This window comes from Nesoenas mayeri, assembly GCF_963082525.1.
Source record: "Nesoenas mayeri genome assembly, chromosome: 21".
In the NCBI taxonomy this organism is placed as follows: Eukaryota; Metazoa; Chordata; class Aves; order Columbiformes; family Columbidae; genus Nesoenas; species Nesoenas mayeri.
Genome location: NC_137571.1, coordinates 7,649,511 through 7,671,578, shown reverse-complemented (window position 1 = coordinate 7,671,578; position 22,068 = coordinate 7,649,511). Strand labels below are relative to the sequence as shown.

General features: G+C 50.9%; 1 protein-coding gene across 3 annotated transcripts; it reads left to right on the top strand.

Moving 5' to 3' along the window:
• Nucleotides 1-13,196: 13,196 nt before the first annotated feature.
• Nucleotides 13,197-22,068, top strand: LOC308048388 (CCN family member 2-like). Of its 3 annotated transcripts, XM_080357529.1 has the most exons (5): nt 13,197-13,347; nt 16,901-17,114; nt 18,964-19,215; nt 20,023-20,228; nt 20,711-22,068. In XM_080357529.1, the coding sequence occupies exons 1-5, from the start codon at nt 13,285-13,287 to the stop codon at nt 21,020-21,022; spliced, it is 1,047 nt and encodes a 348-aa protein (XP_080213655.1). In that variant the 5' UTR covers nt 13,197-13,284; the 3' UTR covers nt 21,023-22,068. The 3 variants fall into 3 exon arrangements, with proteins under 3 accessions (XP_080213655.1, XP_080213654.1, XP_080213653.1); XM_080357528.1 differs by lacking the exon at nt 13,197-13,347 and having other exon boundaries at nt 16,560-17,114; nt 20,714-22,068; XM_080357527.1 differs by lacking the exon at nt 13,197-13,347 and having other exon boundaries at nt 16,560-17,114.

The window sequence follows — 22,068 nt, the reverse complement described above, 5'->3', positions numbered from 1 at the left end:
TGTGAGTGGGCCTGCAGTGGGGGGATGAGATGGGGGGTCCGAGGCTGGTGCTGTTGGTGCCGGCACGCGGTTTACAAGGACGCACCTTGCTGGCCATGTCAGCGGAAGGCGACAGCCTCAGTGCGGCTTACCGAGCTGAGCAGGTCAAACTGCGAGAGGGTGCGAGATGTGGTTACGTGCTCCGGGCCGTGTGCGTGTGAGCCGGTTGGTATTTTGGCATCACCCAACACTTTGTAAGCCCTGCACCCTCTTTTGGAAATCCAGGCACGGGGCAGAGCTGCCCAAGCCCTGGCTGCGCTTGTGCAGCCACTGCAGCCACCGTAAATCCCGCCGATGGTGACAGGGACACCGCAAACCCGCGCTGCTCGTTGCCTGTGTGGCTGCAGCGCCCCCGCGGGGGGACCTCGCCGCTCCGCTGCCGCCCGTGCGAGGGCAGCACGAGCCCGCTGGTTCCTGGCCGGGGGTTTTCAGCCGTGGAACGGGGCGTTGTTACCGTGGGATGTGAGCAGCACTGGGCGATGGAGCCAAACCTCCGAGCCTTCGGAAGACACGTGTGAACTTTCCCGCGAATCTTGCCCTGGAGCGTTCTCATTTCAGTGACTAATGTGTGAAAACAACCAGGAGTAGAATGAAAAGTTGTTCACTCCGCTTTTCGCTGCAGATGAAAAGTGAACATTGACTCTCACTGCGTTTCTGCAGGAGACAGTGAAAATCCTTGGTGCTGGGCAGGACCTGTGTCTCTCTCATCATCCTGCAGCATGGCCAGTACTGATTGTTCTAGAACACCAACTCTTCAGTAATCGTGGGTGTGCTAGAATCATCAGATTAAAAACATATTCACAATTGTATTTATTTTCTGATTTTTAAGTCCCTAGGGCACCCTCAGGTCATTTTTCCAAGCTCTTCCCTACAACATTGCAAAATCTGGCATAAAATCAAGATAGCTAGTAAGACCCGCAGCTGGTAGCCCTGTTGAATAAAGACAATCTGTTATCAAGTCGCACTTTTTGTGCCTTGGTGTCACTGGCAACCTGATCTCTTGCAAATTCACTCTCTCTGGAGTCCCTGCCTTCCAGAAGTGTATTTATAGTAAGAACAATGAAGATTTATAGAGTAATGATAGTTGCAGTGCTCCTAGCCTAGGAACTCTCTGTTGAACAGAGTGATTGAATGTTTGACTTTTAAAAAGAGAGGAAAAAAAAAACCCAAACAGATGAATAATGAAAAACAAATCCTTTCTCTGGTGAAAAGCCAAACCTATGTTTTAAAAATTAAATGCTTTTTTGGGTTAAGCAGTGAAAAAATGGATTTGATCTTTGCAACAGCTTGGATTTATTATTGGAACCGGTTGGCTGTGCCGTAGAGGAGAGGAATTTTCTGGTAATTAGAACAAGAACCCAGGAGTCAGAAGTGGTAGGTTCTGCTTCTGGCTCGGGCACTAGCACACTATGTAGCCTTGGGAAACATGCTGCCTCATTTGTACCTTGGCTTTCCCGTCTTCAAAGTGGGGCTGAGGAAATAATTCAACCTCACAAATTACATGTATTAATTAAAGGACATTTCCATGACACCTTGAGGTCTTTACTGCTAGAGGATGGATTTTCACAAGCACATACTTCAAATGCTTTTGAAATTTCCTGCCCTAAACATTTACAAACCTGATGGCCCAGATTCCTAAGTCTCCGCATGGGCATCTGATTGAAAAGGATCTGATTTCCAGAAGTTTGTCTGCTGATGAAAAAGAACATAGAATCATAGAATCATTTTGGTTGGAAAAGACCCTCAAGGTCATTGAGTCCAACTGTTCCCCCAGCCTGTCCCTGCCCCATGTCCTGAGAACCTCATGTCCGTCTGTCCAGCCCTCCAGGGCTGGTGACTCCAGCTCTGCCCTGGGCAGCCTGTTCAATGCCCCACAGCCCTTTGGGGAAGAAATTGTTCCTAAATCCAACCTCAACCTCCCCTGGTGCAACTTGAGGCCGTTTCCTCTGCTCCTGGCGCTTGTTCCTGGGGAGCAGAGCCCGACCCCCCTGGCTCCAAGCTCCTTTAGGCAGTTCAGAGATCAGAAGGTCTCCCCTCAGCTCCTGTTCTCCAGCTGAGCCCCCAGGTCCCTCAGCTGCTCCATCACATTGTGCTCCAGCCCCTCACCAGCTCCGTTCCCTTCTCTCCACTCGCTCCAGCACCTCAAGCCCTTTCTTGGCGTGAGGGGCCCAAAACTTTCCCCAAGATTCATGGTTTGGCCTCCCCAGGTCCCAGCACAGGGACAGTCGCTGCCCTGGGGCTGCTGGCTACACCAGTGCTGGTACCAGCCAGGATGCTGGTGGCCTCGTGGCCACCTGGGCAAATGCCAGCTCATGTTCAACTGCTGTCACCAACACCCCCAGATCCTTTCCTGCTGAACCGCTTTCCAGCTACTCTTCCCTGAGCCTATAGCATTGCACAGATACAGCTTCCTTAGGAAAGCAGCAGTCAGAATTAATTTGAGTAATATCTGCACATCCTTACTGGAGTCACCACCACTATCCCTCAGGCCCCATATCTAATTTGGCTTGGTCTTCTGGTGGTTCAGTCTTTAAATCACCATTTGTCAGTGTTAGAGCTATTCAGCTGCCCCTTCCTTCAGACATCACTGTGGCCGGTGAAGAAAAAGAATGTCATTTGCTTTGGATGCCATCCCTCCCCGAAGCAGAGGAAATGTGTGTCGACAGGACAGGAAATTCTCGTGAGCCACGAGGACCTGGAGCTTGCTTCTTGCTTTCCTGTGGGTCTTACCTAACTTTCAGCCTGGGTGTTTGAAGATTGTTAATAGCAATAGTTACATTAACAGGTTTATTTTTTTCTTCTTCTGTCAACAAAGTTATTTTTTCAATTGAAACTTTCTGGTTGTTTTTATTCAAAGGAGTCAGAGGTGGACCCAAGAATGTGGCAGTACTGCAGCACAATGATCCCTTCAAGTTGCTGGGCAGCCAAGCAAAGATTTTGCTTTACAGAAGGCTCCCAGTCAGGAGTGGACAGGCTCTCAAGTCTCCAGTGCAAAACAAATACCTCCAAACTGGGGCAGGCTTAACACGGGGCAGGATTTTGTTTTGCAAGTATTTCTTTCCAGCAGCAGCGCACTTCTAGAATGCCATTTTCTCCTTGCTGAGGGTGAGGGTTCCTGTGCCTGCTCTGCTCCCCTCTCCTGCCATACCTGTGAGGGCCCGGCTAGGAAATTAATTCAAAAAGAAAAAAGAATAAAATTCCCCCTTTGTTGGTTTTCTTTCTGTTAGATTATTTTTATTGCAGGTCAGTTCCTTAATCCATATTTCAGCTGCAGAAACAAGTCATGAAGACAGTGAGAGGGTGACAAGGGGTGGAAATGTGCGCGTTGCTTCTAGTGGAATGAATGCTTGTGCAATAAGAGGCTAAGCCCGGACTAAGAGAAGCTCTTTTGTTCTGCTTTGAGTCATGGGGCCTCAAAGTGAGTCTTGGCTGCAGGAGTGAGCAAGACTTATGTGTGTGGTTGGGTGTTTGTGTCCAAGGAGACAGTTTGTGTCTTCAGGGTTTGGTCACAAGGTAGAAATCCCTGCTGTTTGGTGGGCATGAAAGCTCTGCCATGGTCAACAAGCTCACAGACTGGCTCTAGATTTTCAGGAAAAACCAGGTCGTATGGAGATTGGAAAGTGCTGGGTTCACTGCATTTCAGGAACATGACTTTTTAAAGTTAAATCCTGCATGTTCAAAAATTAGGGTGTTACTTTTCATTCTTTGAAGTGCACCTCTTTGCATAACACAATGACGTGTGCTAAGGTAGGAAAGGAACTGGTCATCATCACAGACACAATAGTCAATGTATCTGACTAATGGTCCAACAGGTGACAAGTTTTTGGTGGTTACTGGTGAATGCATAAAGGTGTTGTCATAAAATCCCTGGGGTACAAACATTTGGGTACAGGGAAAAGAAGTCCTAGTTTTCAGTTGTGCTAAGCCCTTCCTGAGAACTAATGATTTAATCTTCTCCTGCTTTCTGCTGCAGCTGCTGGCGCTCGGTGCCTACCAGAAGAGATCCACAGCTGTTCTGCTGTCTTTGGGAAAGGTGTGTTTTGTCTAGCGAAGCAAGGGAAGGAGCGCTGGGAAACACCAGCACAGCTGAGTAGCATGCAGGATGAGAAGACTGTCCTCCACAATGTCTGCGCTGATATTCACAGCAAGTTAAACAGGCCTTATGGGGTAAGTAGATTGTGAGCTGGTTCTTACTTGGAAAGACTTGTTCCCAGGGAAAAGGACAGAGAGGAGTAAGAGTTCAGCTTTGTTTATCCCAGGTTTATTCTGGAGTGTAATACGCATTGTAAACAACTGTCTTCATAGAAAAGTATGTGTGTGAAGCCTGTTCTGACTTACTTTCTCTTTACTAAAAGCAGGATTGGCCTACAAAATCTAGAATACACTTTTTCTATTGTTTCCTCGCTGTCTTGGTAATCCCAGAGACTAGTTAGAAACTTTTGTAGTGGGTTATTTGGGAGGACAGATATCCCTCCAGTATAAACTGTGTTTTGAAATATCTTGGCTCTCTTTAGCCCAGAAAGGTTATAAATACTGTTCCCAGGACAAACATTCTCCATGTCTGTGAGCTAATGAGCCAAACAGCTGCTCTGCGCTATCCACCTCTGACACCAGTAAACACTAAGCCATGTGAAAATGATTTTAACGTGCCCAGACACTCTGATCTAGGAGGTTGTACAAGTGTCTAAAATGCAGTTTTCTTGCCATATCCATTTTGCACCTTCAAAGGAAAAAATGCTTTACTGACCATCTTTGACACCTGTAAATGTCAGAACAAGATGGGCACAGACTGTCATCTCCCTGACACTGGTGCAGATCCAGCTGTTCTCAGTAAAATGCCTGATGTTTACGGAAGGAAGAGAGCACCAAGTGTCACAAACATCTCTCCTAGGGAAATACGCACTTTTTGTAAGGATCCGTTGGAAATGTGCCATGTGCAGACGGTATTCACTGATATCCTCTGGCTGTCTGAGCAGCTTGAAGTCCAAAGCACCAGCAAATCCACTTTAACTGGCCGACTAAACTGGATTTACAGCTGCTTTGTGCTACCAGAGCATTGAAAGGTGTCCTGGCTCATGCTGACACATCTGAACTCAAGTAGAAAAGAATTTGTAAACAGGATCTGGGAGCCATTCAAAGAATCAAATAACCTTGTCCATAAATTTGTGTCAACACAACACAAATGTCCACGGTTCACTTCAGAAGTGGCACAAGCAGGAGACTTAAGTGTATGTCAAACCTAAATTAATCAGAAGAAGTGTGCACGGGATCCTCCTCTGGGGCTGTGGGAATGGTCTTTTTGCCTGATGTCTGACCCATGTTGACTTAAACCCAAATGACTTTTAGTTCAGGCCATGTCAAGGCAAAGTTGCGAACAGGACCTTTTCATTCATGTTCCCAGTAAGCGTGTATCTTCTTAAAAAAGAAAAAACCACATATAAACTAGGTCAGTTGAGCAAGGTAAATTGTTTTGTCTTTCTTGTTTGGGGCTTTAAAAAAGTGTCCCAGTTGCTTAAGTGAAAATTGCTGCAACTTAGAGAAATGTGTCCCAAGGCTCCTCTTTTGTTTGCCTGTTTGCCATTAATTATTGTAAAAGTTTCTCTAAGAAATGCAGTTGGTCAATTTGCTTTGAGTTGCTCGGGGTTGGGTGCTGCTCTTAGTTTCTCTCCTTGCATCTGTCGTTAGTCTGCTGAATTAAGTGGAGTGACTCAGGATTTATAGTTGTGTAAATGAGAGCAGATGTGATCATCTGAAGCCCACTTCGTTCTTTATCATCTGGAGAAAATTACATATTTATTAAAAATAATACAAAACAACCAAACATCTAGTGATAACTGTTCTTTGACATCCCAGTCATGACTTTCTAACAGGGAGACAGGGCAAGTGTGGGAAGAGAACAAAAGCAGTGGGGGGGGCAAAGGAATTAAGAAATCTGGCCCCCATATGCTCATAGAAATGGGCAGGATCTGCTTCTCATGCTGGGTTCTCCCTGCTCCTGGCCCCTTAGGTTCAGTGGAATTACTCCTGATTTACACCCATTTGAGTGGAACAGGATCACTCCCGGTTTTTCTTCAGCAAAACAAACATTTGTTACTTGGAAAGAAAAACAGAGGAATCTTCAAATGTGACCCACAGCTGAGCGGAAATTCTCAGTAACGCAAGAATTTGGGTTTCTTTAGTTTGTAAACAAAGAAGGAGCACGTTGATTAATGCCACGGGGGACTGCGGAGGGACAGATCCTGCGGCCACAGAGCCGGTGACTCATCCTGCTGCGGTCACGGCAGTGCCAGGTATTTGCCGTGGGAATGTGGGGGAGCAGGATGCTCTGCCAGAGGAGGGGGTCGAGCTTTGGGGTGCTGACAGTGGCTCCTCTGCTGGCTCTGAGCCCTCTGGGCAGCCAAAACCTCCATCAAACAGCCCAACTGCCAGGAGAAAGGGAGAGGCAGCGCTCAGCTGAGGGTAGCTGGGGTCTAAAGGTGCAGCTGAGGAGAGAGCCTGGTAGAGAAGAAACATGGGGACTGATGATTGCTGGCTGTTCCTGCCATGGCTCTTCTGATGCCCTCCAAAATCCAGAGGTTCATGCTGCCCGTCAAGCTCTTACCTGGGGCAGAACAACCCTGGATACTCCAGAATTAGAAGCTTCTTGAAAGCTGCACGTGGAATTGTCTGCCCAGGAGCGCCAGGGCAGATATTTCTCTCTTGGGAAAAAGAAAGAACCTGGTTCTGGTCTTGTAGGAGAGATCTGACTAATGCAGAGGCTGAGGTGACAGTGGCACTGAAGAGACTGGGACAGACCTCTTGTTGCTCCCTTGTAGCTTCACCCTGCCGTGAATTGATGGCAGATGTTGCTGACTGTGCAAAAGGGGTAAAACTGAAGGGTCTGCTCTCCCTCCCTCCTTTTGAGTGAGCTGCAAAGAGCTGTAAAGCTGTCCAATTAAAACAACTCTGGGACAAAGATAGGATGGGTGAGTGCTACTTTAAAAACAAAACAATTAAGCAAATCCTATCCCTTCCCCTCCCCGGAGGCTCCTATGGAAGAGCCAGAAATCTCTGCTGAGTTGGGTATTTCTGGCATTCGAAACTAAAGTGAGCACTGACCTCCCAGTGCTGGCTGTGCAGGAGAGGCTGCACCGTGGCAGCAGACGAGATGGAGCGCGCAGGTACTGACACGTCTCCCCTAAAGGCTGGTGATGCTGTAGCCTGTGGAACAGCAGAGATGGGATTCCGAGTGTGGGAAAGAGCTGAGCAGTCCCTGGCACAGGCTGCACCAGCAGCCGCCAAGCCCCGTGGGGGTCTGTGCAGGAAACGCCATTTTGGGCCTTGCAACTGAGAAAGGAGAATGTATTTGGTCTTGAGGTCACAGATCTGGGTCCGGGTCACTGAAACCTGGCGTGAACACGGCCCCGTGGACTGAGATTGTTGGAACTCCTCTCCAGAAAGCTGAGCTGTGTGGCTTTGCTCTTAGCAGGGCTCCTCACGTCTGCGTGTGGGGACCGGCGGCTGCTGGTGGAAAGGCTCACGGGCAGGAGATGCGCTGGCAGAAGGTTTCCATAATCTTTTTGCAATGCCTTGCCGACCAAACACTGATTTGAATGTTCTGTACCTCACAACACTTTGTTTGAGCTGCGGGATGACAATCCATGAAGTCAGGCTCAAAATGTCCAGAGAAGGAGCGACTGCCAGCGCTGTGTGAGTAACCTCGAAGTTCAGCGGTCAGTGAACGCATCCCTGAGCCCCTCTGCCAGCTGAAGCCATTCTCTGATGGAACCAGGGACTGGCATAATCACTGTGCAGTTGCCACAGGAATGCTAGGGGTAAAGTTCTGGCTTTAGCTATATCAGTACAGTGTCCAATTAACCTCATGCTTCTGTTCCTGAGGTCCCTTTGTTGCAGGCAATCTTTCTGCCACAAGATTCTTTCTTGCAACTCTGGTTTTAGTCCATGTGAAGAGTGAAGAAGGGTCTTAGATCCTTGTCATGAGGCTGGTACGTGGGATTCCCCCCGACTCAGCACAACCTGGCCTCTCCAGCCGCGATCCCCTTGAAATCCACCTACAGCCTAAAATATCATCACAAGCTCTTTCCCACGTACACTCTGGTAAAGTGAGCAGCCCCAGCGCGACCTTGGGAATCTGTCTCTTTCCTTTTGTTTCTCCAAATTCTTTTTACAGGATAGCAGCACAGACTATGCTGACATATTATTTTGAGAAGAATTTGAGAAGCTGGAAGTAATTTTGTTTGTTTCCTTGGTTCTAGGAACCTCCTTGTTTGGGGCAGAATGAGCAGGCTTGCAGGAATTCAAGCAGCGTCCCGGCCCGCGCTGTTTCCTCTGCAGGAGGACGAGCGCAGCAGAGGAGGAACTCGCTGCTCGTGGAGAGCGAGCGCGAGTTTCACTGTTTCAGCGCAAAGGCGACGACACGGGTGAGTCTGTGCTGGTTGGTGGTTTCCTCGCTCGGAACACCAGGGACACACAGAGTTCTAACAGTTAACACCAGGGTCAAGAACGTCGCCAGTGGTTTTTGAAGGTGTTGAGTGCCAAGTGACCAAGAGATGCCCTGGCAGGAAGAGGCTTCTTTCCTGGCCTCCTTGGGACATAGCCAGGCTCTGCAGTTTTCATTTCTTTTTTTAGGGGTCAGAACACCTTGGGCTCAAAATTGTAATAATCTCTAGAATCTCTCTTGACCTCACAGATTTGCCTGTCTCTGCCAGGCAGATCATAAACTTCCAGTCTAATGCACAAGGGAGAACATTGTGAAATGACTGCAAAAAAAGGCATTAGAGTAAAGATGATTTCGGGCTACTTGCCTGGCAAAGAAATTGAACCAGCTACAGCTTCTCTTTTACCTGATTGATGGCTGCGTTGCAGGGATCAGACTGGGAAAACAAACAAACCAACCAAAGCAAGTGAATATTAGTCACCTAAACTCTGCTTTCAAACCCATATCTGTTGCCAGATGACATCACGCTTCTGACGGTGAAATGGTTTAAACTATAGAGATGAAAATTATCAGTTCAAATAACTTCCTTAAAACAGCAACAACAACAGCAGACTGAGGCTTTGTAAAGCTTATTTGAAAAAAATCTGTTGCTGTATCTCTGAGGTAAAATGGCCTTCGCTGTAAGAGCTTTAGCAGTCTGTCATAGTCGTTGCTTTACCAGCAACAGGGTATTTAAAAGACAGCGTGGCAAAAGCCATACTGAAAATGAAGGCTCTGAACTTTAAGTGGTTTAAGCGGGTTTGTAAGAGTAATGCTGTTGTATCTGTACATAAAATAGTATGAAAAAATGCAGCGTTTGTAGGCAGAACTAATAACGTTCCACTACTAGCTAATAAAACTGTCACCTCTAAATTTATCAAGAGGGTTTCTAACATCACATGAGTTTCTGGGGAAGAGAGCCATTCTTATAACAGGACTGTTCATGGAGCTTGAGACTTGTCTTTTCTTAACATTTGTGATGTGAAACTTGGAAAAAATCTGTTAGGAAGGAAAGATCAACTCACAAATATGTGCCTGTAACAAAAATTAAGAACAAGCAAGTGAAAGTCTCACACTTAACACATTATTTTTCATCGGTGTGTAACTTACAGCAGTGTGTGCGGACCAGACGACCTTCCAACCTAAATTCTTCACTAATTCCATGTAATGAGCTGGAACTTTTCCAAAAACCTGAATGGGAAAGGTGTGGGCAGGCTCCTGTTTGAATCCCAAATCTCTAATGAGAGCTACACAGGTCCTGGGGGGCACCCACCCCTCCGGGTCCTGCCCGCCTGGCAGAGCCCAGGGACCTGTTGCTGCCTGTTGAGTCTGCGTGAGATGTGAGATTAGGGAAGCCCGACTGATTTCCGCAGAGTTGTTTTGATATTGATTTCAGCAGTGTTATTTTGATGTTGATTTCAGGAGAGTTATTTTGAGTGAGGGGCTGAGTCCTGGATTTTCGGGCAGACATCCCTTGAGCTTTGGTGATGCCAGAGGTCTTTGGAGAGCTGGGATCCAGGGGACAACTCCTGCTTGCGCCCCCGAGATGCAGCTGTACAGACAGAGCAGTGCCTGCCTTATGTGTCAGAAAAAACCGGCGATCATGGCACAGTGGCTGCTTATTCAGGGAGCGGCAGAGCCCAGTGATGGATGCCATAGCCGATAACTAGAGCGCCCTCAGGTCAGTCCCCCCTCTTTCACAAGCTGTATTACTGAGCACATCATTTTGTGCTTCTTCTGTGCGGGGATCACATCCCATAAAAGACAGAGCATATTCAGATACATCAGAGCACCAGAGGAGTCTGCAGATCAGGCAGCTTCCTTATCTGAGCTGAAGTCCACCTTAAGGTCCCCTCCCTCCCTGCAGTTTTCCTTCAGGATAATTAAGCATGCAGTAAGCTACGAAGTGGAAAAGCTCCAGGAAGCATCCATTTCACAGGTGGGTGCAGTTGGCTCTTTCCTCCCAGGGCCTGTTCCTCCCGCCTTGGCACAAACCCTCCTGACTTGATGGTGACTCACATTCATACCCAAATGTTGCAGTTGTTAAGGGTATCAGAAGATCACCTGCTGTTGCGCTGCCACAGGGAGACCTGCGCTGGTCTGCAGGCTCACCGTGCCTTGGCAAACCCGGGGGCACAGCACGATTGCCCGCAGCTTTCTCTGCGCTGCCCTCCAGGTCTGAATTTCCACGTGGACCTCAATGCTGAGCCACGGGGATCCTTTTCCTTCGGGAAAGCTACTGGTTGGGGATGGTGAGTGAACACAGGACGTAACAGGGTGGATTAAACACCCATTATTCTTTGCTTGGGGGAGATTTTAAGCAGGGTTGACATCTTTATCCCTTTGCTTGAGGCAGCTCAGGCAAAAAGAAGAGACACAAATCGGTGTTAACATGGGTGTTTCCTCCCTTTGATCATTCTGAGTCACTCAACCTTCACGTTCTTCTCTTGCTTCTTGGCAAGTGGCCCGTCCGGTAGGTGAACAGTTCAGGTGCTTGCATTAGGGGTGGTTTTGGTTGTCCCAGGACCCTAAGAAAATCTTGACCCAGGGCTGTAGGGAGCTCCCTAACACTTGTCCTTCATCCTGCTGCTCTTCTGCTTTTTTCTTATTTAAAAGGTGCCTTTGTGGCAGACCCGCTCTGTGCTCCAGGAAGGTACTGGTGCAGGATGCTGGTTTTGTTCCCCAGTAAAGGAGCTGGAGTGGATCCGGGTGCTCCTCTCCTGTGAAGGCAGCGACACGGCTGCCGGACCGCAGCAGAGCTAACGGGGCTTGAAGGCTGAGCAGGGTTGCAGCTTGGTGCATTTTATTTATGCTGCTGTTCCGAGAAAATGAAAACATTCAGGTGGATGATGGTGAGCAGCTCGGTAATGATGTTTTATAATAGAATTATTCTTAATCAGCCATCATAATGCTGGTTTAGTGCTGAATATTCCCCATAAAAGTCCTGACAGGTGAGCGAGTGTTATGATTTGGGTTGAACAGTTCATTTGAGGTCATGCAGCAAGCTGAAAGAAATTTTCAAAGCAGAATTTGGCAGATTATGGCTCAAGGTACATTTGCTGCTTCTTGGACAAGGAGCAATGTGTGAATCAAACCATACATTAAGCAATGTCCTTTTTAAAAGGCACAATATAACACCTTCAGGTGCCCCATGTAGCTTGGAGTTCAGCTTCTTGCTGTGTGAGAAAATGAGAGCAGAGGTGTGTAGCACTTTATCCCCATCTTATTTACAAGCAGTGGGAGAATGTCTTGCAAAATGTGAGCAGCTAATTTTAGGCGACAACATATTTTAAGGTGCCAAGCCTTCCCAACAGGGAAGGAATGTATATCCAGCTAGACTGCCTTTACCTCCCAGCTGCTCTAGGACACTGGATGTTTATGCCACCTCCAGTACATAAAGTCTTTCGTGCAGAGGCATAATCCTTTGTTGTGACATTCGTAGAGGTAGCCAGTATGGAAATGATTGTGAAATCCCTCGTCGTATGGAAGAGGAGGAGAAGGAGGTGCATCCGAGGTGGTTCGCATGGCACTAATGCTCTCCGGCCCCAAATCCCAAGGGACTTTCCAAGTGCTAATTAGTTAAGAGTCAGAGTTATCTGTTTTCAGCAGTGGACAAACAAGTGGCACAGGGAGTGTGGAGCCTGATCTGGTGTTGCACAGGGACCTAAGAGGACCTGAGTGAAATGCAGGGCTTGACTCCCAGCCGACAGCTTCCCTGGGAAAGTCCCTGACTCAAACACATGGCTCCATCTTTTTACAGCCACTTGGTGAACAGCACAGGGGTTCCTGTCCGGTGCGCAGGCCAGCAAGGGAGCACAGGGGTTCCTGTCCGGTGCACAGGCCAGCAAGGGCCCCGAGTCCCCTCCGCTGCACTCCTCCTCCCCATCCCTCCACGGCAGCGTTCCACCTGCTGCTTGGGAATAAACAAAACAACCCTTTCATATTCTAAGTCTTTTTGTGCAGGTTGTGCGGAAGCCTGGTTCTATATTTCAGCAGCAAATAGAAAAGATTATGTCCTGATATAAAATATATATATATATATATATATACATATTCTGCATCAATCCCGAGGTGCAATTAAAGCACTGCAGGGAACTGCTGTCCTTTATCAATAACCTTCACCCTGGAGCGTTTCATTGCCTCGTAAAACAAGCAGCTCCTCCTTGCAGTTCAGACAGCAGCTTTTATAATCATGAAACTTTCATTTCTTGAAGTTGGCAGCAGCGAGTGCCGGTGATGCACAGTTGGTTGTGGGACTCGTTTGCACCCACAGCGCTGAACCTTCCGTCCCTTCCTCCCGTTCAAAGGGAAAACACTGAGCACCACAAAGCTCTGCTTATTTAAGTCCTCAGTTTCTTGCAGCCAAAAAGGAGTGGACGTAGGTGGGGAATGGGGGGTTGTGTCAAGAAAGCTGTCTCAGGATTCATACTTCTGGAGTTAGAGAGAGGAAACAGTAAAAAACAACGATGATGCTCATACGAGGATTTGATTTCCTCGCATGGGCAGTGACCGAGCTGCGGGTGAGCCGGCAGCCCCGCAACCGCCGCGGCCACGGGAATCTGCTCGTGTTCCCGGGAATTGGGACATTTTTGTGGCACCCACTTCAGCCCGCTTTCCAGACTGTCACTCAAGCACGGGGCACGCCCCCTTCAGGAGGCTATTTAAAGAGGAGCCGGTGTGCTATCTTCTCCAAAGAGAGAGGCGAAACTCCGGAGGAGTGGGGCAGAGTCATTTGGCAGCCTGAGTCCCCGCCCCTCCCTTTCCTCGGGATGCTTGGCACCCTGGGGACAGCGACCCGGACCCTGTTCCTCCTCCTCCTCGCCCCTGGCTGGGTACGTACCGCGCGGCAGCAGCTCCGTCCGCCGCCCGGGCGCTGCAGCCTCTCGCTGCGATGCGTTGGACGCTTCAGGCTGAACGGCTCCCCCGGTGCCCGCGGGGCCCGCCTGCCCGCGGAGCGCGCGCTCGGAGCCGCGCCGCGCGTGGGGAGTCCAAACGGAGTTTGTGTCGCCGCGCTGGGTGAGCGCGGGGGCGGCCCCACTTTACTGGGGGCGGGAGAGAACGGAGAGAGGGGAAGTCTCCGAGTTTATGCCGCTGCAAAGAGTGAATTCTCATACCGCAGTTCCTTAGCATCACCGTCCTTCCCCCGCTGCCACTGGATCCACCCAAAACCAAGGGGAAGATGGCCTGACAGCCTCTCCAGAGCAGGATTTGTGCCTGGTTTTGTGTTAATACAAGTGCTTGGCAGAGCAGCTGATTCTGCTTAGGACTTCTGTATGCAAGTGCAGTGCCAGCAACAGCAGGAATATTGCTGCAGTCATTAATGTATCTAAATTGCAGTAAGTGCCTTTGGATTGGTGAAGAAATCACTGCTGTTCCTTGCAGAGTTTATTATGCTGAGAGATGCAATAACCTCCTGGGTGACAAGGTCTGATAGTTCCTGGCAGCACCCAGCATGTTCCAGCCCCTTCCCACTAGGCAAGGTGCCCTGTGCACCCCACACTGCTGAGACCGGGGGGTAATTCTGTGATTTGGGATGTTTGTCTGGTTTCTTGCACCGACCCAGCTTTGGCAGCATCATATGGGTCATATAAATGACAGGGATGCTTTGTGACGACTCTGAGATGATGTTGTTTCCTCTAAACTTTCCAACTGCCTTGGAAATGGGACTTGTGGCATTCTTTGAGCTCTGAGAGCGATGTTTAGTGGATCGTGCAGGGAAACAAGAGCTGTTGACCTGAATCTGCCTCCTGTGTTAACCCCTGGCTCCCAAACAGCGCGCTCAGCCTCCAAGCCCTCCTGTCCTGGCCCTTTGAATGCGGTTATTTAAAAAATCCTCTTTGGCTTGGCCCTCGTAGCCGATTCCCTGGGCTCATGTGGACATTGATCAGGACTGAGAAGTCCTGATGATGCCACAGAACTGCGTCCCTCCACTCCTTCCTTCCCGAGGGTGTCGAGGAGGAGCTTTTATGTGAATATGAAGCAGGAAGAACATTCCCGTTTTCTCTTTCCGCCCAGGTTTGGTGCTGGCAGTTGGGAGGAAGCTTGTTCTGGCTTGTCAGGGAGCAGATAGGACCTGGGAGCGGGGTGGGGAGGGCGTGCGGAGCACAGGCGAGGGAATCCTCCCGTTTTTGCTGGTTCAGCTGCGGCTTGGCCGCGCTCGGGGCCGTGGGAGCGGCAGATTCAGGAGCGGCGTTTGGGATCGATACGGGAGCTGCCAGCAAAGCCGGAGAGCCCATGCTCTAGGCTTTAGCACTTTCTTTAACCTACAGCCTTGATCTCTAATCCTGTTCAGTTCTGCTGCTCTCGAAGTTCACGGAAACACGCCGCTAACCCCAACAGAAACGAGGTCAAAGCTACAGTGAAACTGATGTGAAAACCCTGTTCAGTGAAGGCAAAAGTGTCATTCTGGGGACAGACCCTTCTGCAGAGGAAAAGGAAATTAAATGTTCTCTGAGCTGAATTCCCCTGCACCCAAGTTGGTGGCATCGTATGTGGAAATGCCGGTGTTTGTGGGACGTGCAGGTCTGAGTGTGAGGCCTTGCTGCTCTTTGGGACAGTTTGGGCAGTTTCCACACTGTATTGAACCAGCTCCTAGAAGCAGCCCCTGAAAATCGTGCAGGATGCTCCATGCAAATGCCATATAATCCATTATTTAGCCTGTTAGAAATTGCTGTGAAAGCGAATTAACTCATGGAGAACTCCAGGAAGCTGGTTCAACGTTGACTTTCTACCAGCTGTTCCCAGCCCGAGGAGTTCCCCTGGTCGGCCGGGTCTGCAGAGCTCACTGCGGAGGGTCCACGAGCCCGACTCCGCGGCCGCTCGGACTCTCGTCTCTTGGGCTGTGAGAGGAGTGGGAGTTACAATAGCATGAGCCAGCTTTGCTCAGTAATAGCACAAGCAAACAGCCCCGTGACAGCAGGTGCACGGGGTGACGAAAGGGGCAGGTCTGAGCCGACCGGTGGGAAAAACTCAAAATCCCTGCAAGTACGGGTGAGTTGGGCTTTTTCAGCCGTGCTTGTGCTTGGAGGGGGAAAATGGGGCATGAGAGATGTGGGGGTGCACAGTCACCCAGCAGCTCGCTGGGACAGCAGAGATCTAGATCCAGATGTTCTCATGCTGAAAAACAGCTGTAATAGAAGGAGGAAGTGGAACTGGTTGTAAACAGAAGGTAAAACCAGGTGGTCTGGTTTCTTTGGGTGAGTTATTAAAGGAAATAAACGGTGCCAACAATGATTAACAAAGGCAAGAAAGAAAACTCAGTCACGCTTAATTTTGTCGCACTCCCCGTTACCCTGAAAGAGCTTGTTTTGGTTGGTTTCTCAGCAGGAGAGCTATTTTGAGAGCATTTCTTTATATGGCCTGTGGCTGACGCTGCATTGGAAAATCCTTGTTGTTGTTATTTTTTTTTTAAGTGCATGAATTGCATCTTAATATAGGTCCTGTGTTACGAATGCTTCGCCTCTTTTATGATCTCATGTACCCCCCACCCACCCATCCGCAGCTGAACAACACGTCCTGCTGGCAGCTACGGCAGTTGCATACATGAAAAACAGAATTTCTGTATATTTAGCGTCTTGTTAATGCCCTTGAGCGGTGGGGAGGGCCCTGCGCCGTGCCAGCACGATGCGGCTCCGGGAGCTGCAGCCGGAGACGAGCGCCTCCAAAGTGCTTTGCGCTTGGAGCCGTTGAGGAGAATCCCGCCGGCTCCTGCGGGGCGGGGGGAGACTCGGGGAGGGCTCGTGAGCAAAGGTTTAACCTGATCTCTGTCATGCATCGAACTGTGCAGATTTTCACCGAAACACAGAGCATTTGGCATCTCCTGACCCCACGTGAGCTCAAGTCAGAGAAGCTGTTTTGAGCAACAGTCAAAACAGCTGGAAAAGTTTGACTCGTGTTATTAGTGGCAAACACAATATCCGAGGAAGCTGTCTCGCAAGCAAGGGCTGAATGGGATGTAACAGGTGCAAACTGAGCTCTGAAAAGATGTTTTTTGGCCTGTGTTCCAGGTGTGCCCCCTCCCTGGATCAACGGTTGGCCTCGGTGATCCTGAGGGTGTTTTCTCCTGAGCTGGGAATTACTGCTCATAACGACTAGTTTAGTGCTTCCAGGGAAGCAGGGGCTGAGCTGCGCGTGGGACTCCAAGATACCTCTTGTCCTCTTTGTTTTGCCCTTGCTTCCTAGAGGCTTTTTTTTTTGTTTTTTAATTTCCTTGAACTCCAGATGAATTAGGGATGAGAAAAAGCTTAATCTTGCTTAATGCCCTGCAGCAGGGCTCTCTGCTCGAGAGCCAGGTCGTTCTTCCCTCCTCTCGTGGGGTGTCTGAACCTTGTTTTTCATTCCCGTGCCTGCGGACACTCGTTCTCCCCGCGGTTTGTCTCCCTGCAGGCGGAACCGCCGGCCTGCCCGTCGCCGTGCCGCTGTCCCCCCCCGGCTCTGCAGTGCCCCGCCGGCACCAGCCACGTCTTGGACGCCTGCGGCTGCTGCAAGGTGTGTGCCAGGCAGCTGGGCGAGCTCTGCTCCCTGCAGAAACCCTGCGACCATCACAAGGGACTCTACTGCGACTTCTCCAGGATCCACAGAGGCAGTGGGATCTGCTTAGGTGAGAGCTGTGCATTCTGTTATCACCGGGGTTGTTTTGTGGGCCCTTCTAGATCTCCCAGAAAACGTCATCAGAAGTTCCCGGAGCACTCGGACCTTTGTCCAGCGCCACGTTGTGTGGTCTGTGCCAGCCCCACGAGGCAACCGATTCACTGATAGTGAGACAACCCGCTTCCTCCTGCAGCGAGGATGTTTCCAAAGGCACCAGTCGGGGTTTGAAACCTTCCCTTGGTCCCACGATGGTTTTAGGAGACGTCCTCCAGCCCTGTAGTGTCTATGGATAGATATCTGGGCTTTTGCTGGGAAGCACGGCTGCTGGTGAGGTCTCCCCGGGCCCCGCTGGAGGTCAGCGCCGGGCCCAGCGCCTACATGGGAGAGGGAAACAGGACTTCTGGCTGCGGCACGTGGGTGGAAAGAGCCGAGCAACTCCTTTGCAAAATAGCATGTGTGTAGAACATGAGAATTACTGAGCCAGGCAAATACAAATGCAGACTTGTTTGCTCCGAGTTAATCTTGGTGCCTCTTTTCAGCCAGAAAAGACTTTTTTTTTTCTTAGTAGCTATTTTTAAAGCGCGCAAAAATTATTTGGGTATATTGTATTTCCTCAATCTTTGCTTGAAAACAAGACTCCTGTGCCCGTCTGTGCCGGGAGCTGACCATGTTTTTAATCCAAGCTTCCAAAGTAGCGGGAGAGCTGCAGAGCTGGTGGGAGCCCTGGGGAGCGTTTGGCTGCCGCGCGGGGCAGCTCTGGGAGCGCCGCACCCGTCCCAACAGAGGTTTGCGCGGATGCTGCGGGGTTTTTAGTTGTATTTTTCAGGGGTCGGGATTGCAGAAAGCAGCAGCTGATGAGAACCCAAAAGCAGGATTTCTGTCCTGTGAACAAATCTGAGATTTCAACAGTTCATTTCGGGCTGAAAGAACAACAACAAAATTCTCAAAACTCTCCATGAGTTATTTAGGATAATAGTTTGGCTGTGTCAAAAAGTTCCACTTCCATTCTATCAACATGTTTCATCTTGATCTTTATAGTATCTAAAATTATTACCCGAGCACAATGCTTCCCCCTATGGAGACTGTCCAACAAGTATTTTGGTTGAACCATTGTAAGAGAATAAAGGAAATCTTTGATAGCAAATTGCAATGCTTCAGTTGTTTCTCATGAAAATATTCCTGGCATTGATCTGTGCCTGCAAAACTCCCAATCAAATGAGAGCTTTCTGCTGGAAAATTTCCACTGGAAAACATCTTTGGCTCACAGAGACGAAAGAGCTCGCGAGCACGGCCGAGGGCGCTGCCGCGTGTCGCGCGGCGGCGCGCTTCCTTTTCCCTCATTAGGTTTGATCGGGACGGAGTGACGGACGCATAGCAGGGGTGGAGGAGAGACCAGCTCAGAACAGAGAGAAACAGGAAAAGTCGTGGCTGGAAGGAGGAAGAGCTTCCTGCATCTCAGAGGAGCCAAAAAGGCCACAAACCCAAAGCGTTGTTTTCTTTTTGTAGGTACCTTTAGACACGTGGGGAACCAGCTGCTCCTCAGAAAACGTTGCCTTTTGGTCTTGCAGGAGTGATGAGGAGCAAAAGCCGCAAACCCACGTGTTGTGTCAGGAGTGGATCTCGCATACCAGAGCTGACCGGGCACTCCGAGAGAGGGACATGTCTGATGGGAACGGGCTATAGAGACAAAGTCCCGCTTAGCAGCTCCCCCACAGCGGAGAAGAGATTTTTCTAGAAAACGTTGGGAGGTCTGGCACAGCTGGAGCCAACCTCCCAAAACTGGTGTCGGGAGTAACCTTGAGTCCAGGGAGCCAAATACTAAATGTGCTCAGCATCTCCTCCTCTTCCTCCTTCCCCAGCTCATGAGGGCGCGACTTGTGACCTGCTGGGCAAGATCTACCACAACGGGGAGAGCTTCCAGCCCAGCTGCACGCTGCAGTGCATCTGCATGGACGGGGCCATCGGCTGCATCCCCCTCTGCTCCGACGACCTGCGCCTGCCGTCCCCCGAGTGCCCCAGCCCCCGGCGCGTGAAGTTTCGCAATAAGTGCTGCGAAGAGTGGATCTGTGAGGAGGGCAGCGAGGAAAACCGCTTTGAAACGGCCATGGCGGGTGAGCAGCGGACAGAGGTGGCGGGGCCAGGAGCTCTCTGCGGGGGGGTAGGAGAGAATCCAAACTGCCGGTCAAGAGCGGTGTCCCCCAGGGCTCAGCATTTGGTCCAGTTCTGTTTAATCTCTTTATCGGTGGTCTGGATGAGGGGATTGAGTGCACCCCCAGTAAGTTTGCAGCCTCCACCAAGCTGGGTGGGGGTGTTGATCTGCTGGAGGGTGGGAAGGTTCTATAGAGGTTCTATAGAGAAGGTTCTATAGAGGGATCTGGATCGATGGGCTGAGCCCAGTTGTCTGAGGTTCAACAAGACCAAGTGCCGGGTCCTGCACTTGGGTCACAACAACCCCATGGACGCTGCAGGCTCGAGAGAGAACGGCTGGAAAAGGACCTGGGGGTGTTGGTGACAGCGGCTGAACACGAGCCAGCGTGTGCCCAGTGGCCAAGAGGCCACAACATCCTGGCTGGTACCAGCACTGGTGTGGCCAGCAGGCCCAGGGCAGCGACCGTCCCTGTGCTGGGACCTGGGGAGGACAAACCATGAATCCTGGGGGCATTTTTGGGCCCTTCACGCCAAGAAAGGCCTTGAGGTGCTGGAGCGAGTGGGGAGAAGGGAACGGAGCTGGTGAGGGGCTGGAGCACAAGTGTGATGGAGACTGAGGGGCCTGGGGGTGTCTTCCTTCTGCTCATGGGATGGATCAGACCTTTGCTACTGTCCCTGGAACATTAAACAGAGTTGGGAGCAGCCTCGGGAGCTGCCACACTCTGTCCTCAGCCCTGAACCTTGCTTGGTGTCTCTTCCACACGGCTCAGTTTTCAGGGAGGATCCTGCACACAAGCCAGAGCTGAACGATCTGCAGAACTGCTTGGTGCAGACCACGGAGTGGAGCGTGTGCTCCAGGAGCTGCGGCATGGGCATCTCTGCCCGGGTGACCAACGACAACCCCCAGTGCCGCCTGGAGAAGGAGACGCGGCTCTGCATGGTCCGGCCCTGTGACTTCCCCATGCAGAAGACCAAGGTATGGAACCTGGGGAGTGACGGAGACAGAGCACAGGCCTGGGGGGAGCCTGTCATGTTTTGGAGTGCAAGTGTGATGGGAGTGTCTGAGGGACCTGGGGGTGCAGCTGGAGAACAGGAGCTGAGGAGAGACCTTCTGATCTCTGAACTGCCTAAAGCAGCTTGGAGCCAGGGGAGTCGGGCTCTGCTCCCCAGGAACAAGCGCCAGGAGCAGAGGAAACGGCCTCAAGTTGCGCCAGGGGAGGTTGAGGTTGGATTTAGGAACAATTTCTTCCCCAAAGGGCTGTGGGGCATTGAACAGGCTGCCCAGGGCAGTGCTGGAGTCACCAGCCCTGGAGGGCTGGACAGACAGACATGAGGTTCTCAGGACCTGGGGCAGGGACAGGGGTGGGGTAATGGTTGGACTCAATGAGCTTAAGAGCTCCTTCCAAGCAAAATGATTCTGTGAGTCTATGTCCTTGTTAACCCACCTGCTCTCTCTAGAAGGGGAAGAAGTGTGTGCGGACCCCTAAGCCGCGCCGGAGCCTCCGCTTTGAGTTTTCTGGCTGCACCAGCACCCGTTCCTACCGACCCAAGTTCTGCGGCAGCTGCACAGATGGTCGCTGCTGCACCCCGTATGTCACCAGCACCGTGGAGGTGGAGTTCCGCTGCCCCGAGGGGGACTTCTTCCAGCGGAAGATGATGTTCATCAAGATGTGCTCCTGCCACTACGACTGCCCCCGAGACAATGACATCTTCCTGGCCACGTATCACAGGAGGATGATCGGAGACCATGTCAAGATGGAGAGGCAGTAGCCCCCTCGTGTCAGATCCACAGGCCAAGGTGTCAGGAGGGCTCTGCAGCGCTTTCGTGGCTGTTTTCCCGGACAACGCAGCCTCTTCCCCCTCTGTGAGGGGCTGTGCTCTTCAGAACAGCACCAGTGGTCCCTGTGGCCTTCCGAAAAAGCTGAAGTGTGGGGGGATCAGCCCCATCTGCCCCAGGCTCCTGACCTTCCCCCATGGTGCCGCGAAGGTCAGCGAGGGAACCAGAAACAAGCGCATAGCTCTGGTGAGGCCACCAGCGCCGGTACTGTCAGCCCAGCCTGGCTGGCGCAGCCGGCAGCGACGTGGCTCCGTGTGCCTGGTACCTCTGAAAACTCACCCGTTGTGTTCAGTGTCTGCTGATTTTTAGCAGAAACATCCAGGTAGGAGCCCGATCTCATTCCTTAAATCTTCCTGGCCTTTCACCGCTGGAGATCACGGTGGATTCCCGCTCGTGCCGGAGCGGGGGCCGTGCCGCAGCGCCGAGGCTTTGCCCGCGCACCGCCCAGCCCGGGGCAGAGCGCGGGGCCGGGGCCGATCCCGCGCCAGCAGCGCCTGCCTCGCAGCCCGTCGTGCCGCCGGAGCGCTGGCGCGGGGCCAGGTCTCCCCTCGGCCCCTCTTTTCTTGCTCGCTCAGCCTGCGGAAGCTCGTGAGCTTTCAGCCTCTTTTACCTGTAATCAGTTTGAACTGTAAATAATTTATCTGATGTTTTTCTTTTTTTTTAAGGCTTTACATGGTTTTTATGTCCTTTTAGCATGACCTTGCTCAGGGCTTCTCCTCCCTTTGCCCTCTGGGTCTGCTCTGAACGTTTCTCCTGCTGTTTACACAGCTCCTGCGTATAAAACTACACTGAGGTTGCACTTTACTCAACGCTAATAAATCTATCTTTATTTTTTATACCCCTGGCAGCCATCCCTCTGTGCGAGGCTTCTGCCTGGCACCCCCTCTGGCCTTTCCCCAGTGTCATCGGCTCAGTGGCACCAGTGCTGGGACCCTCCGCAAAGCTGATGGCTGCGTGTGGATGGGAAGGGGGTCCTGGG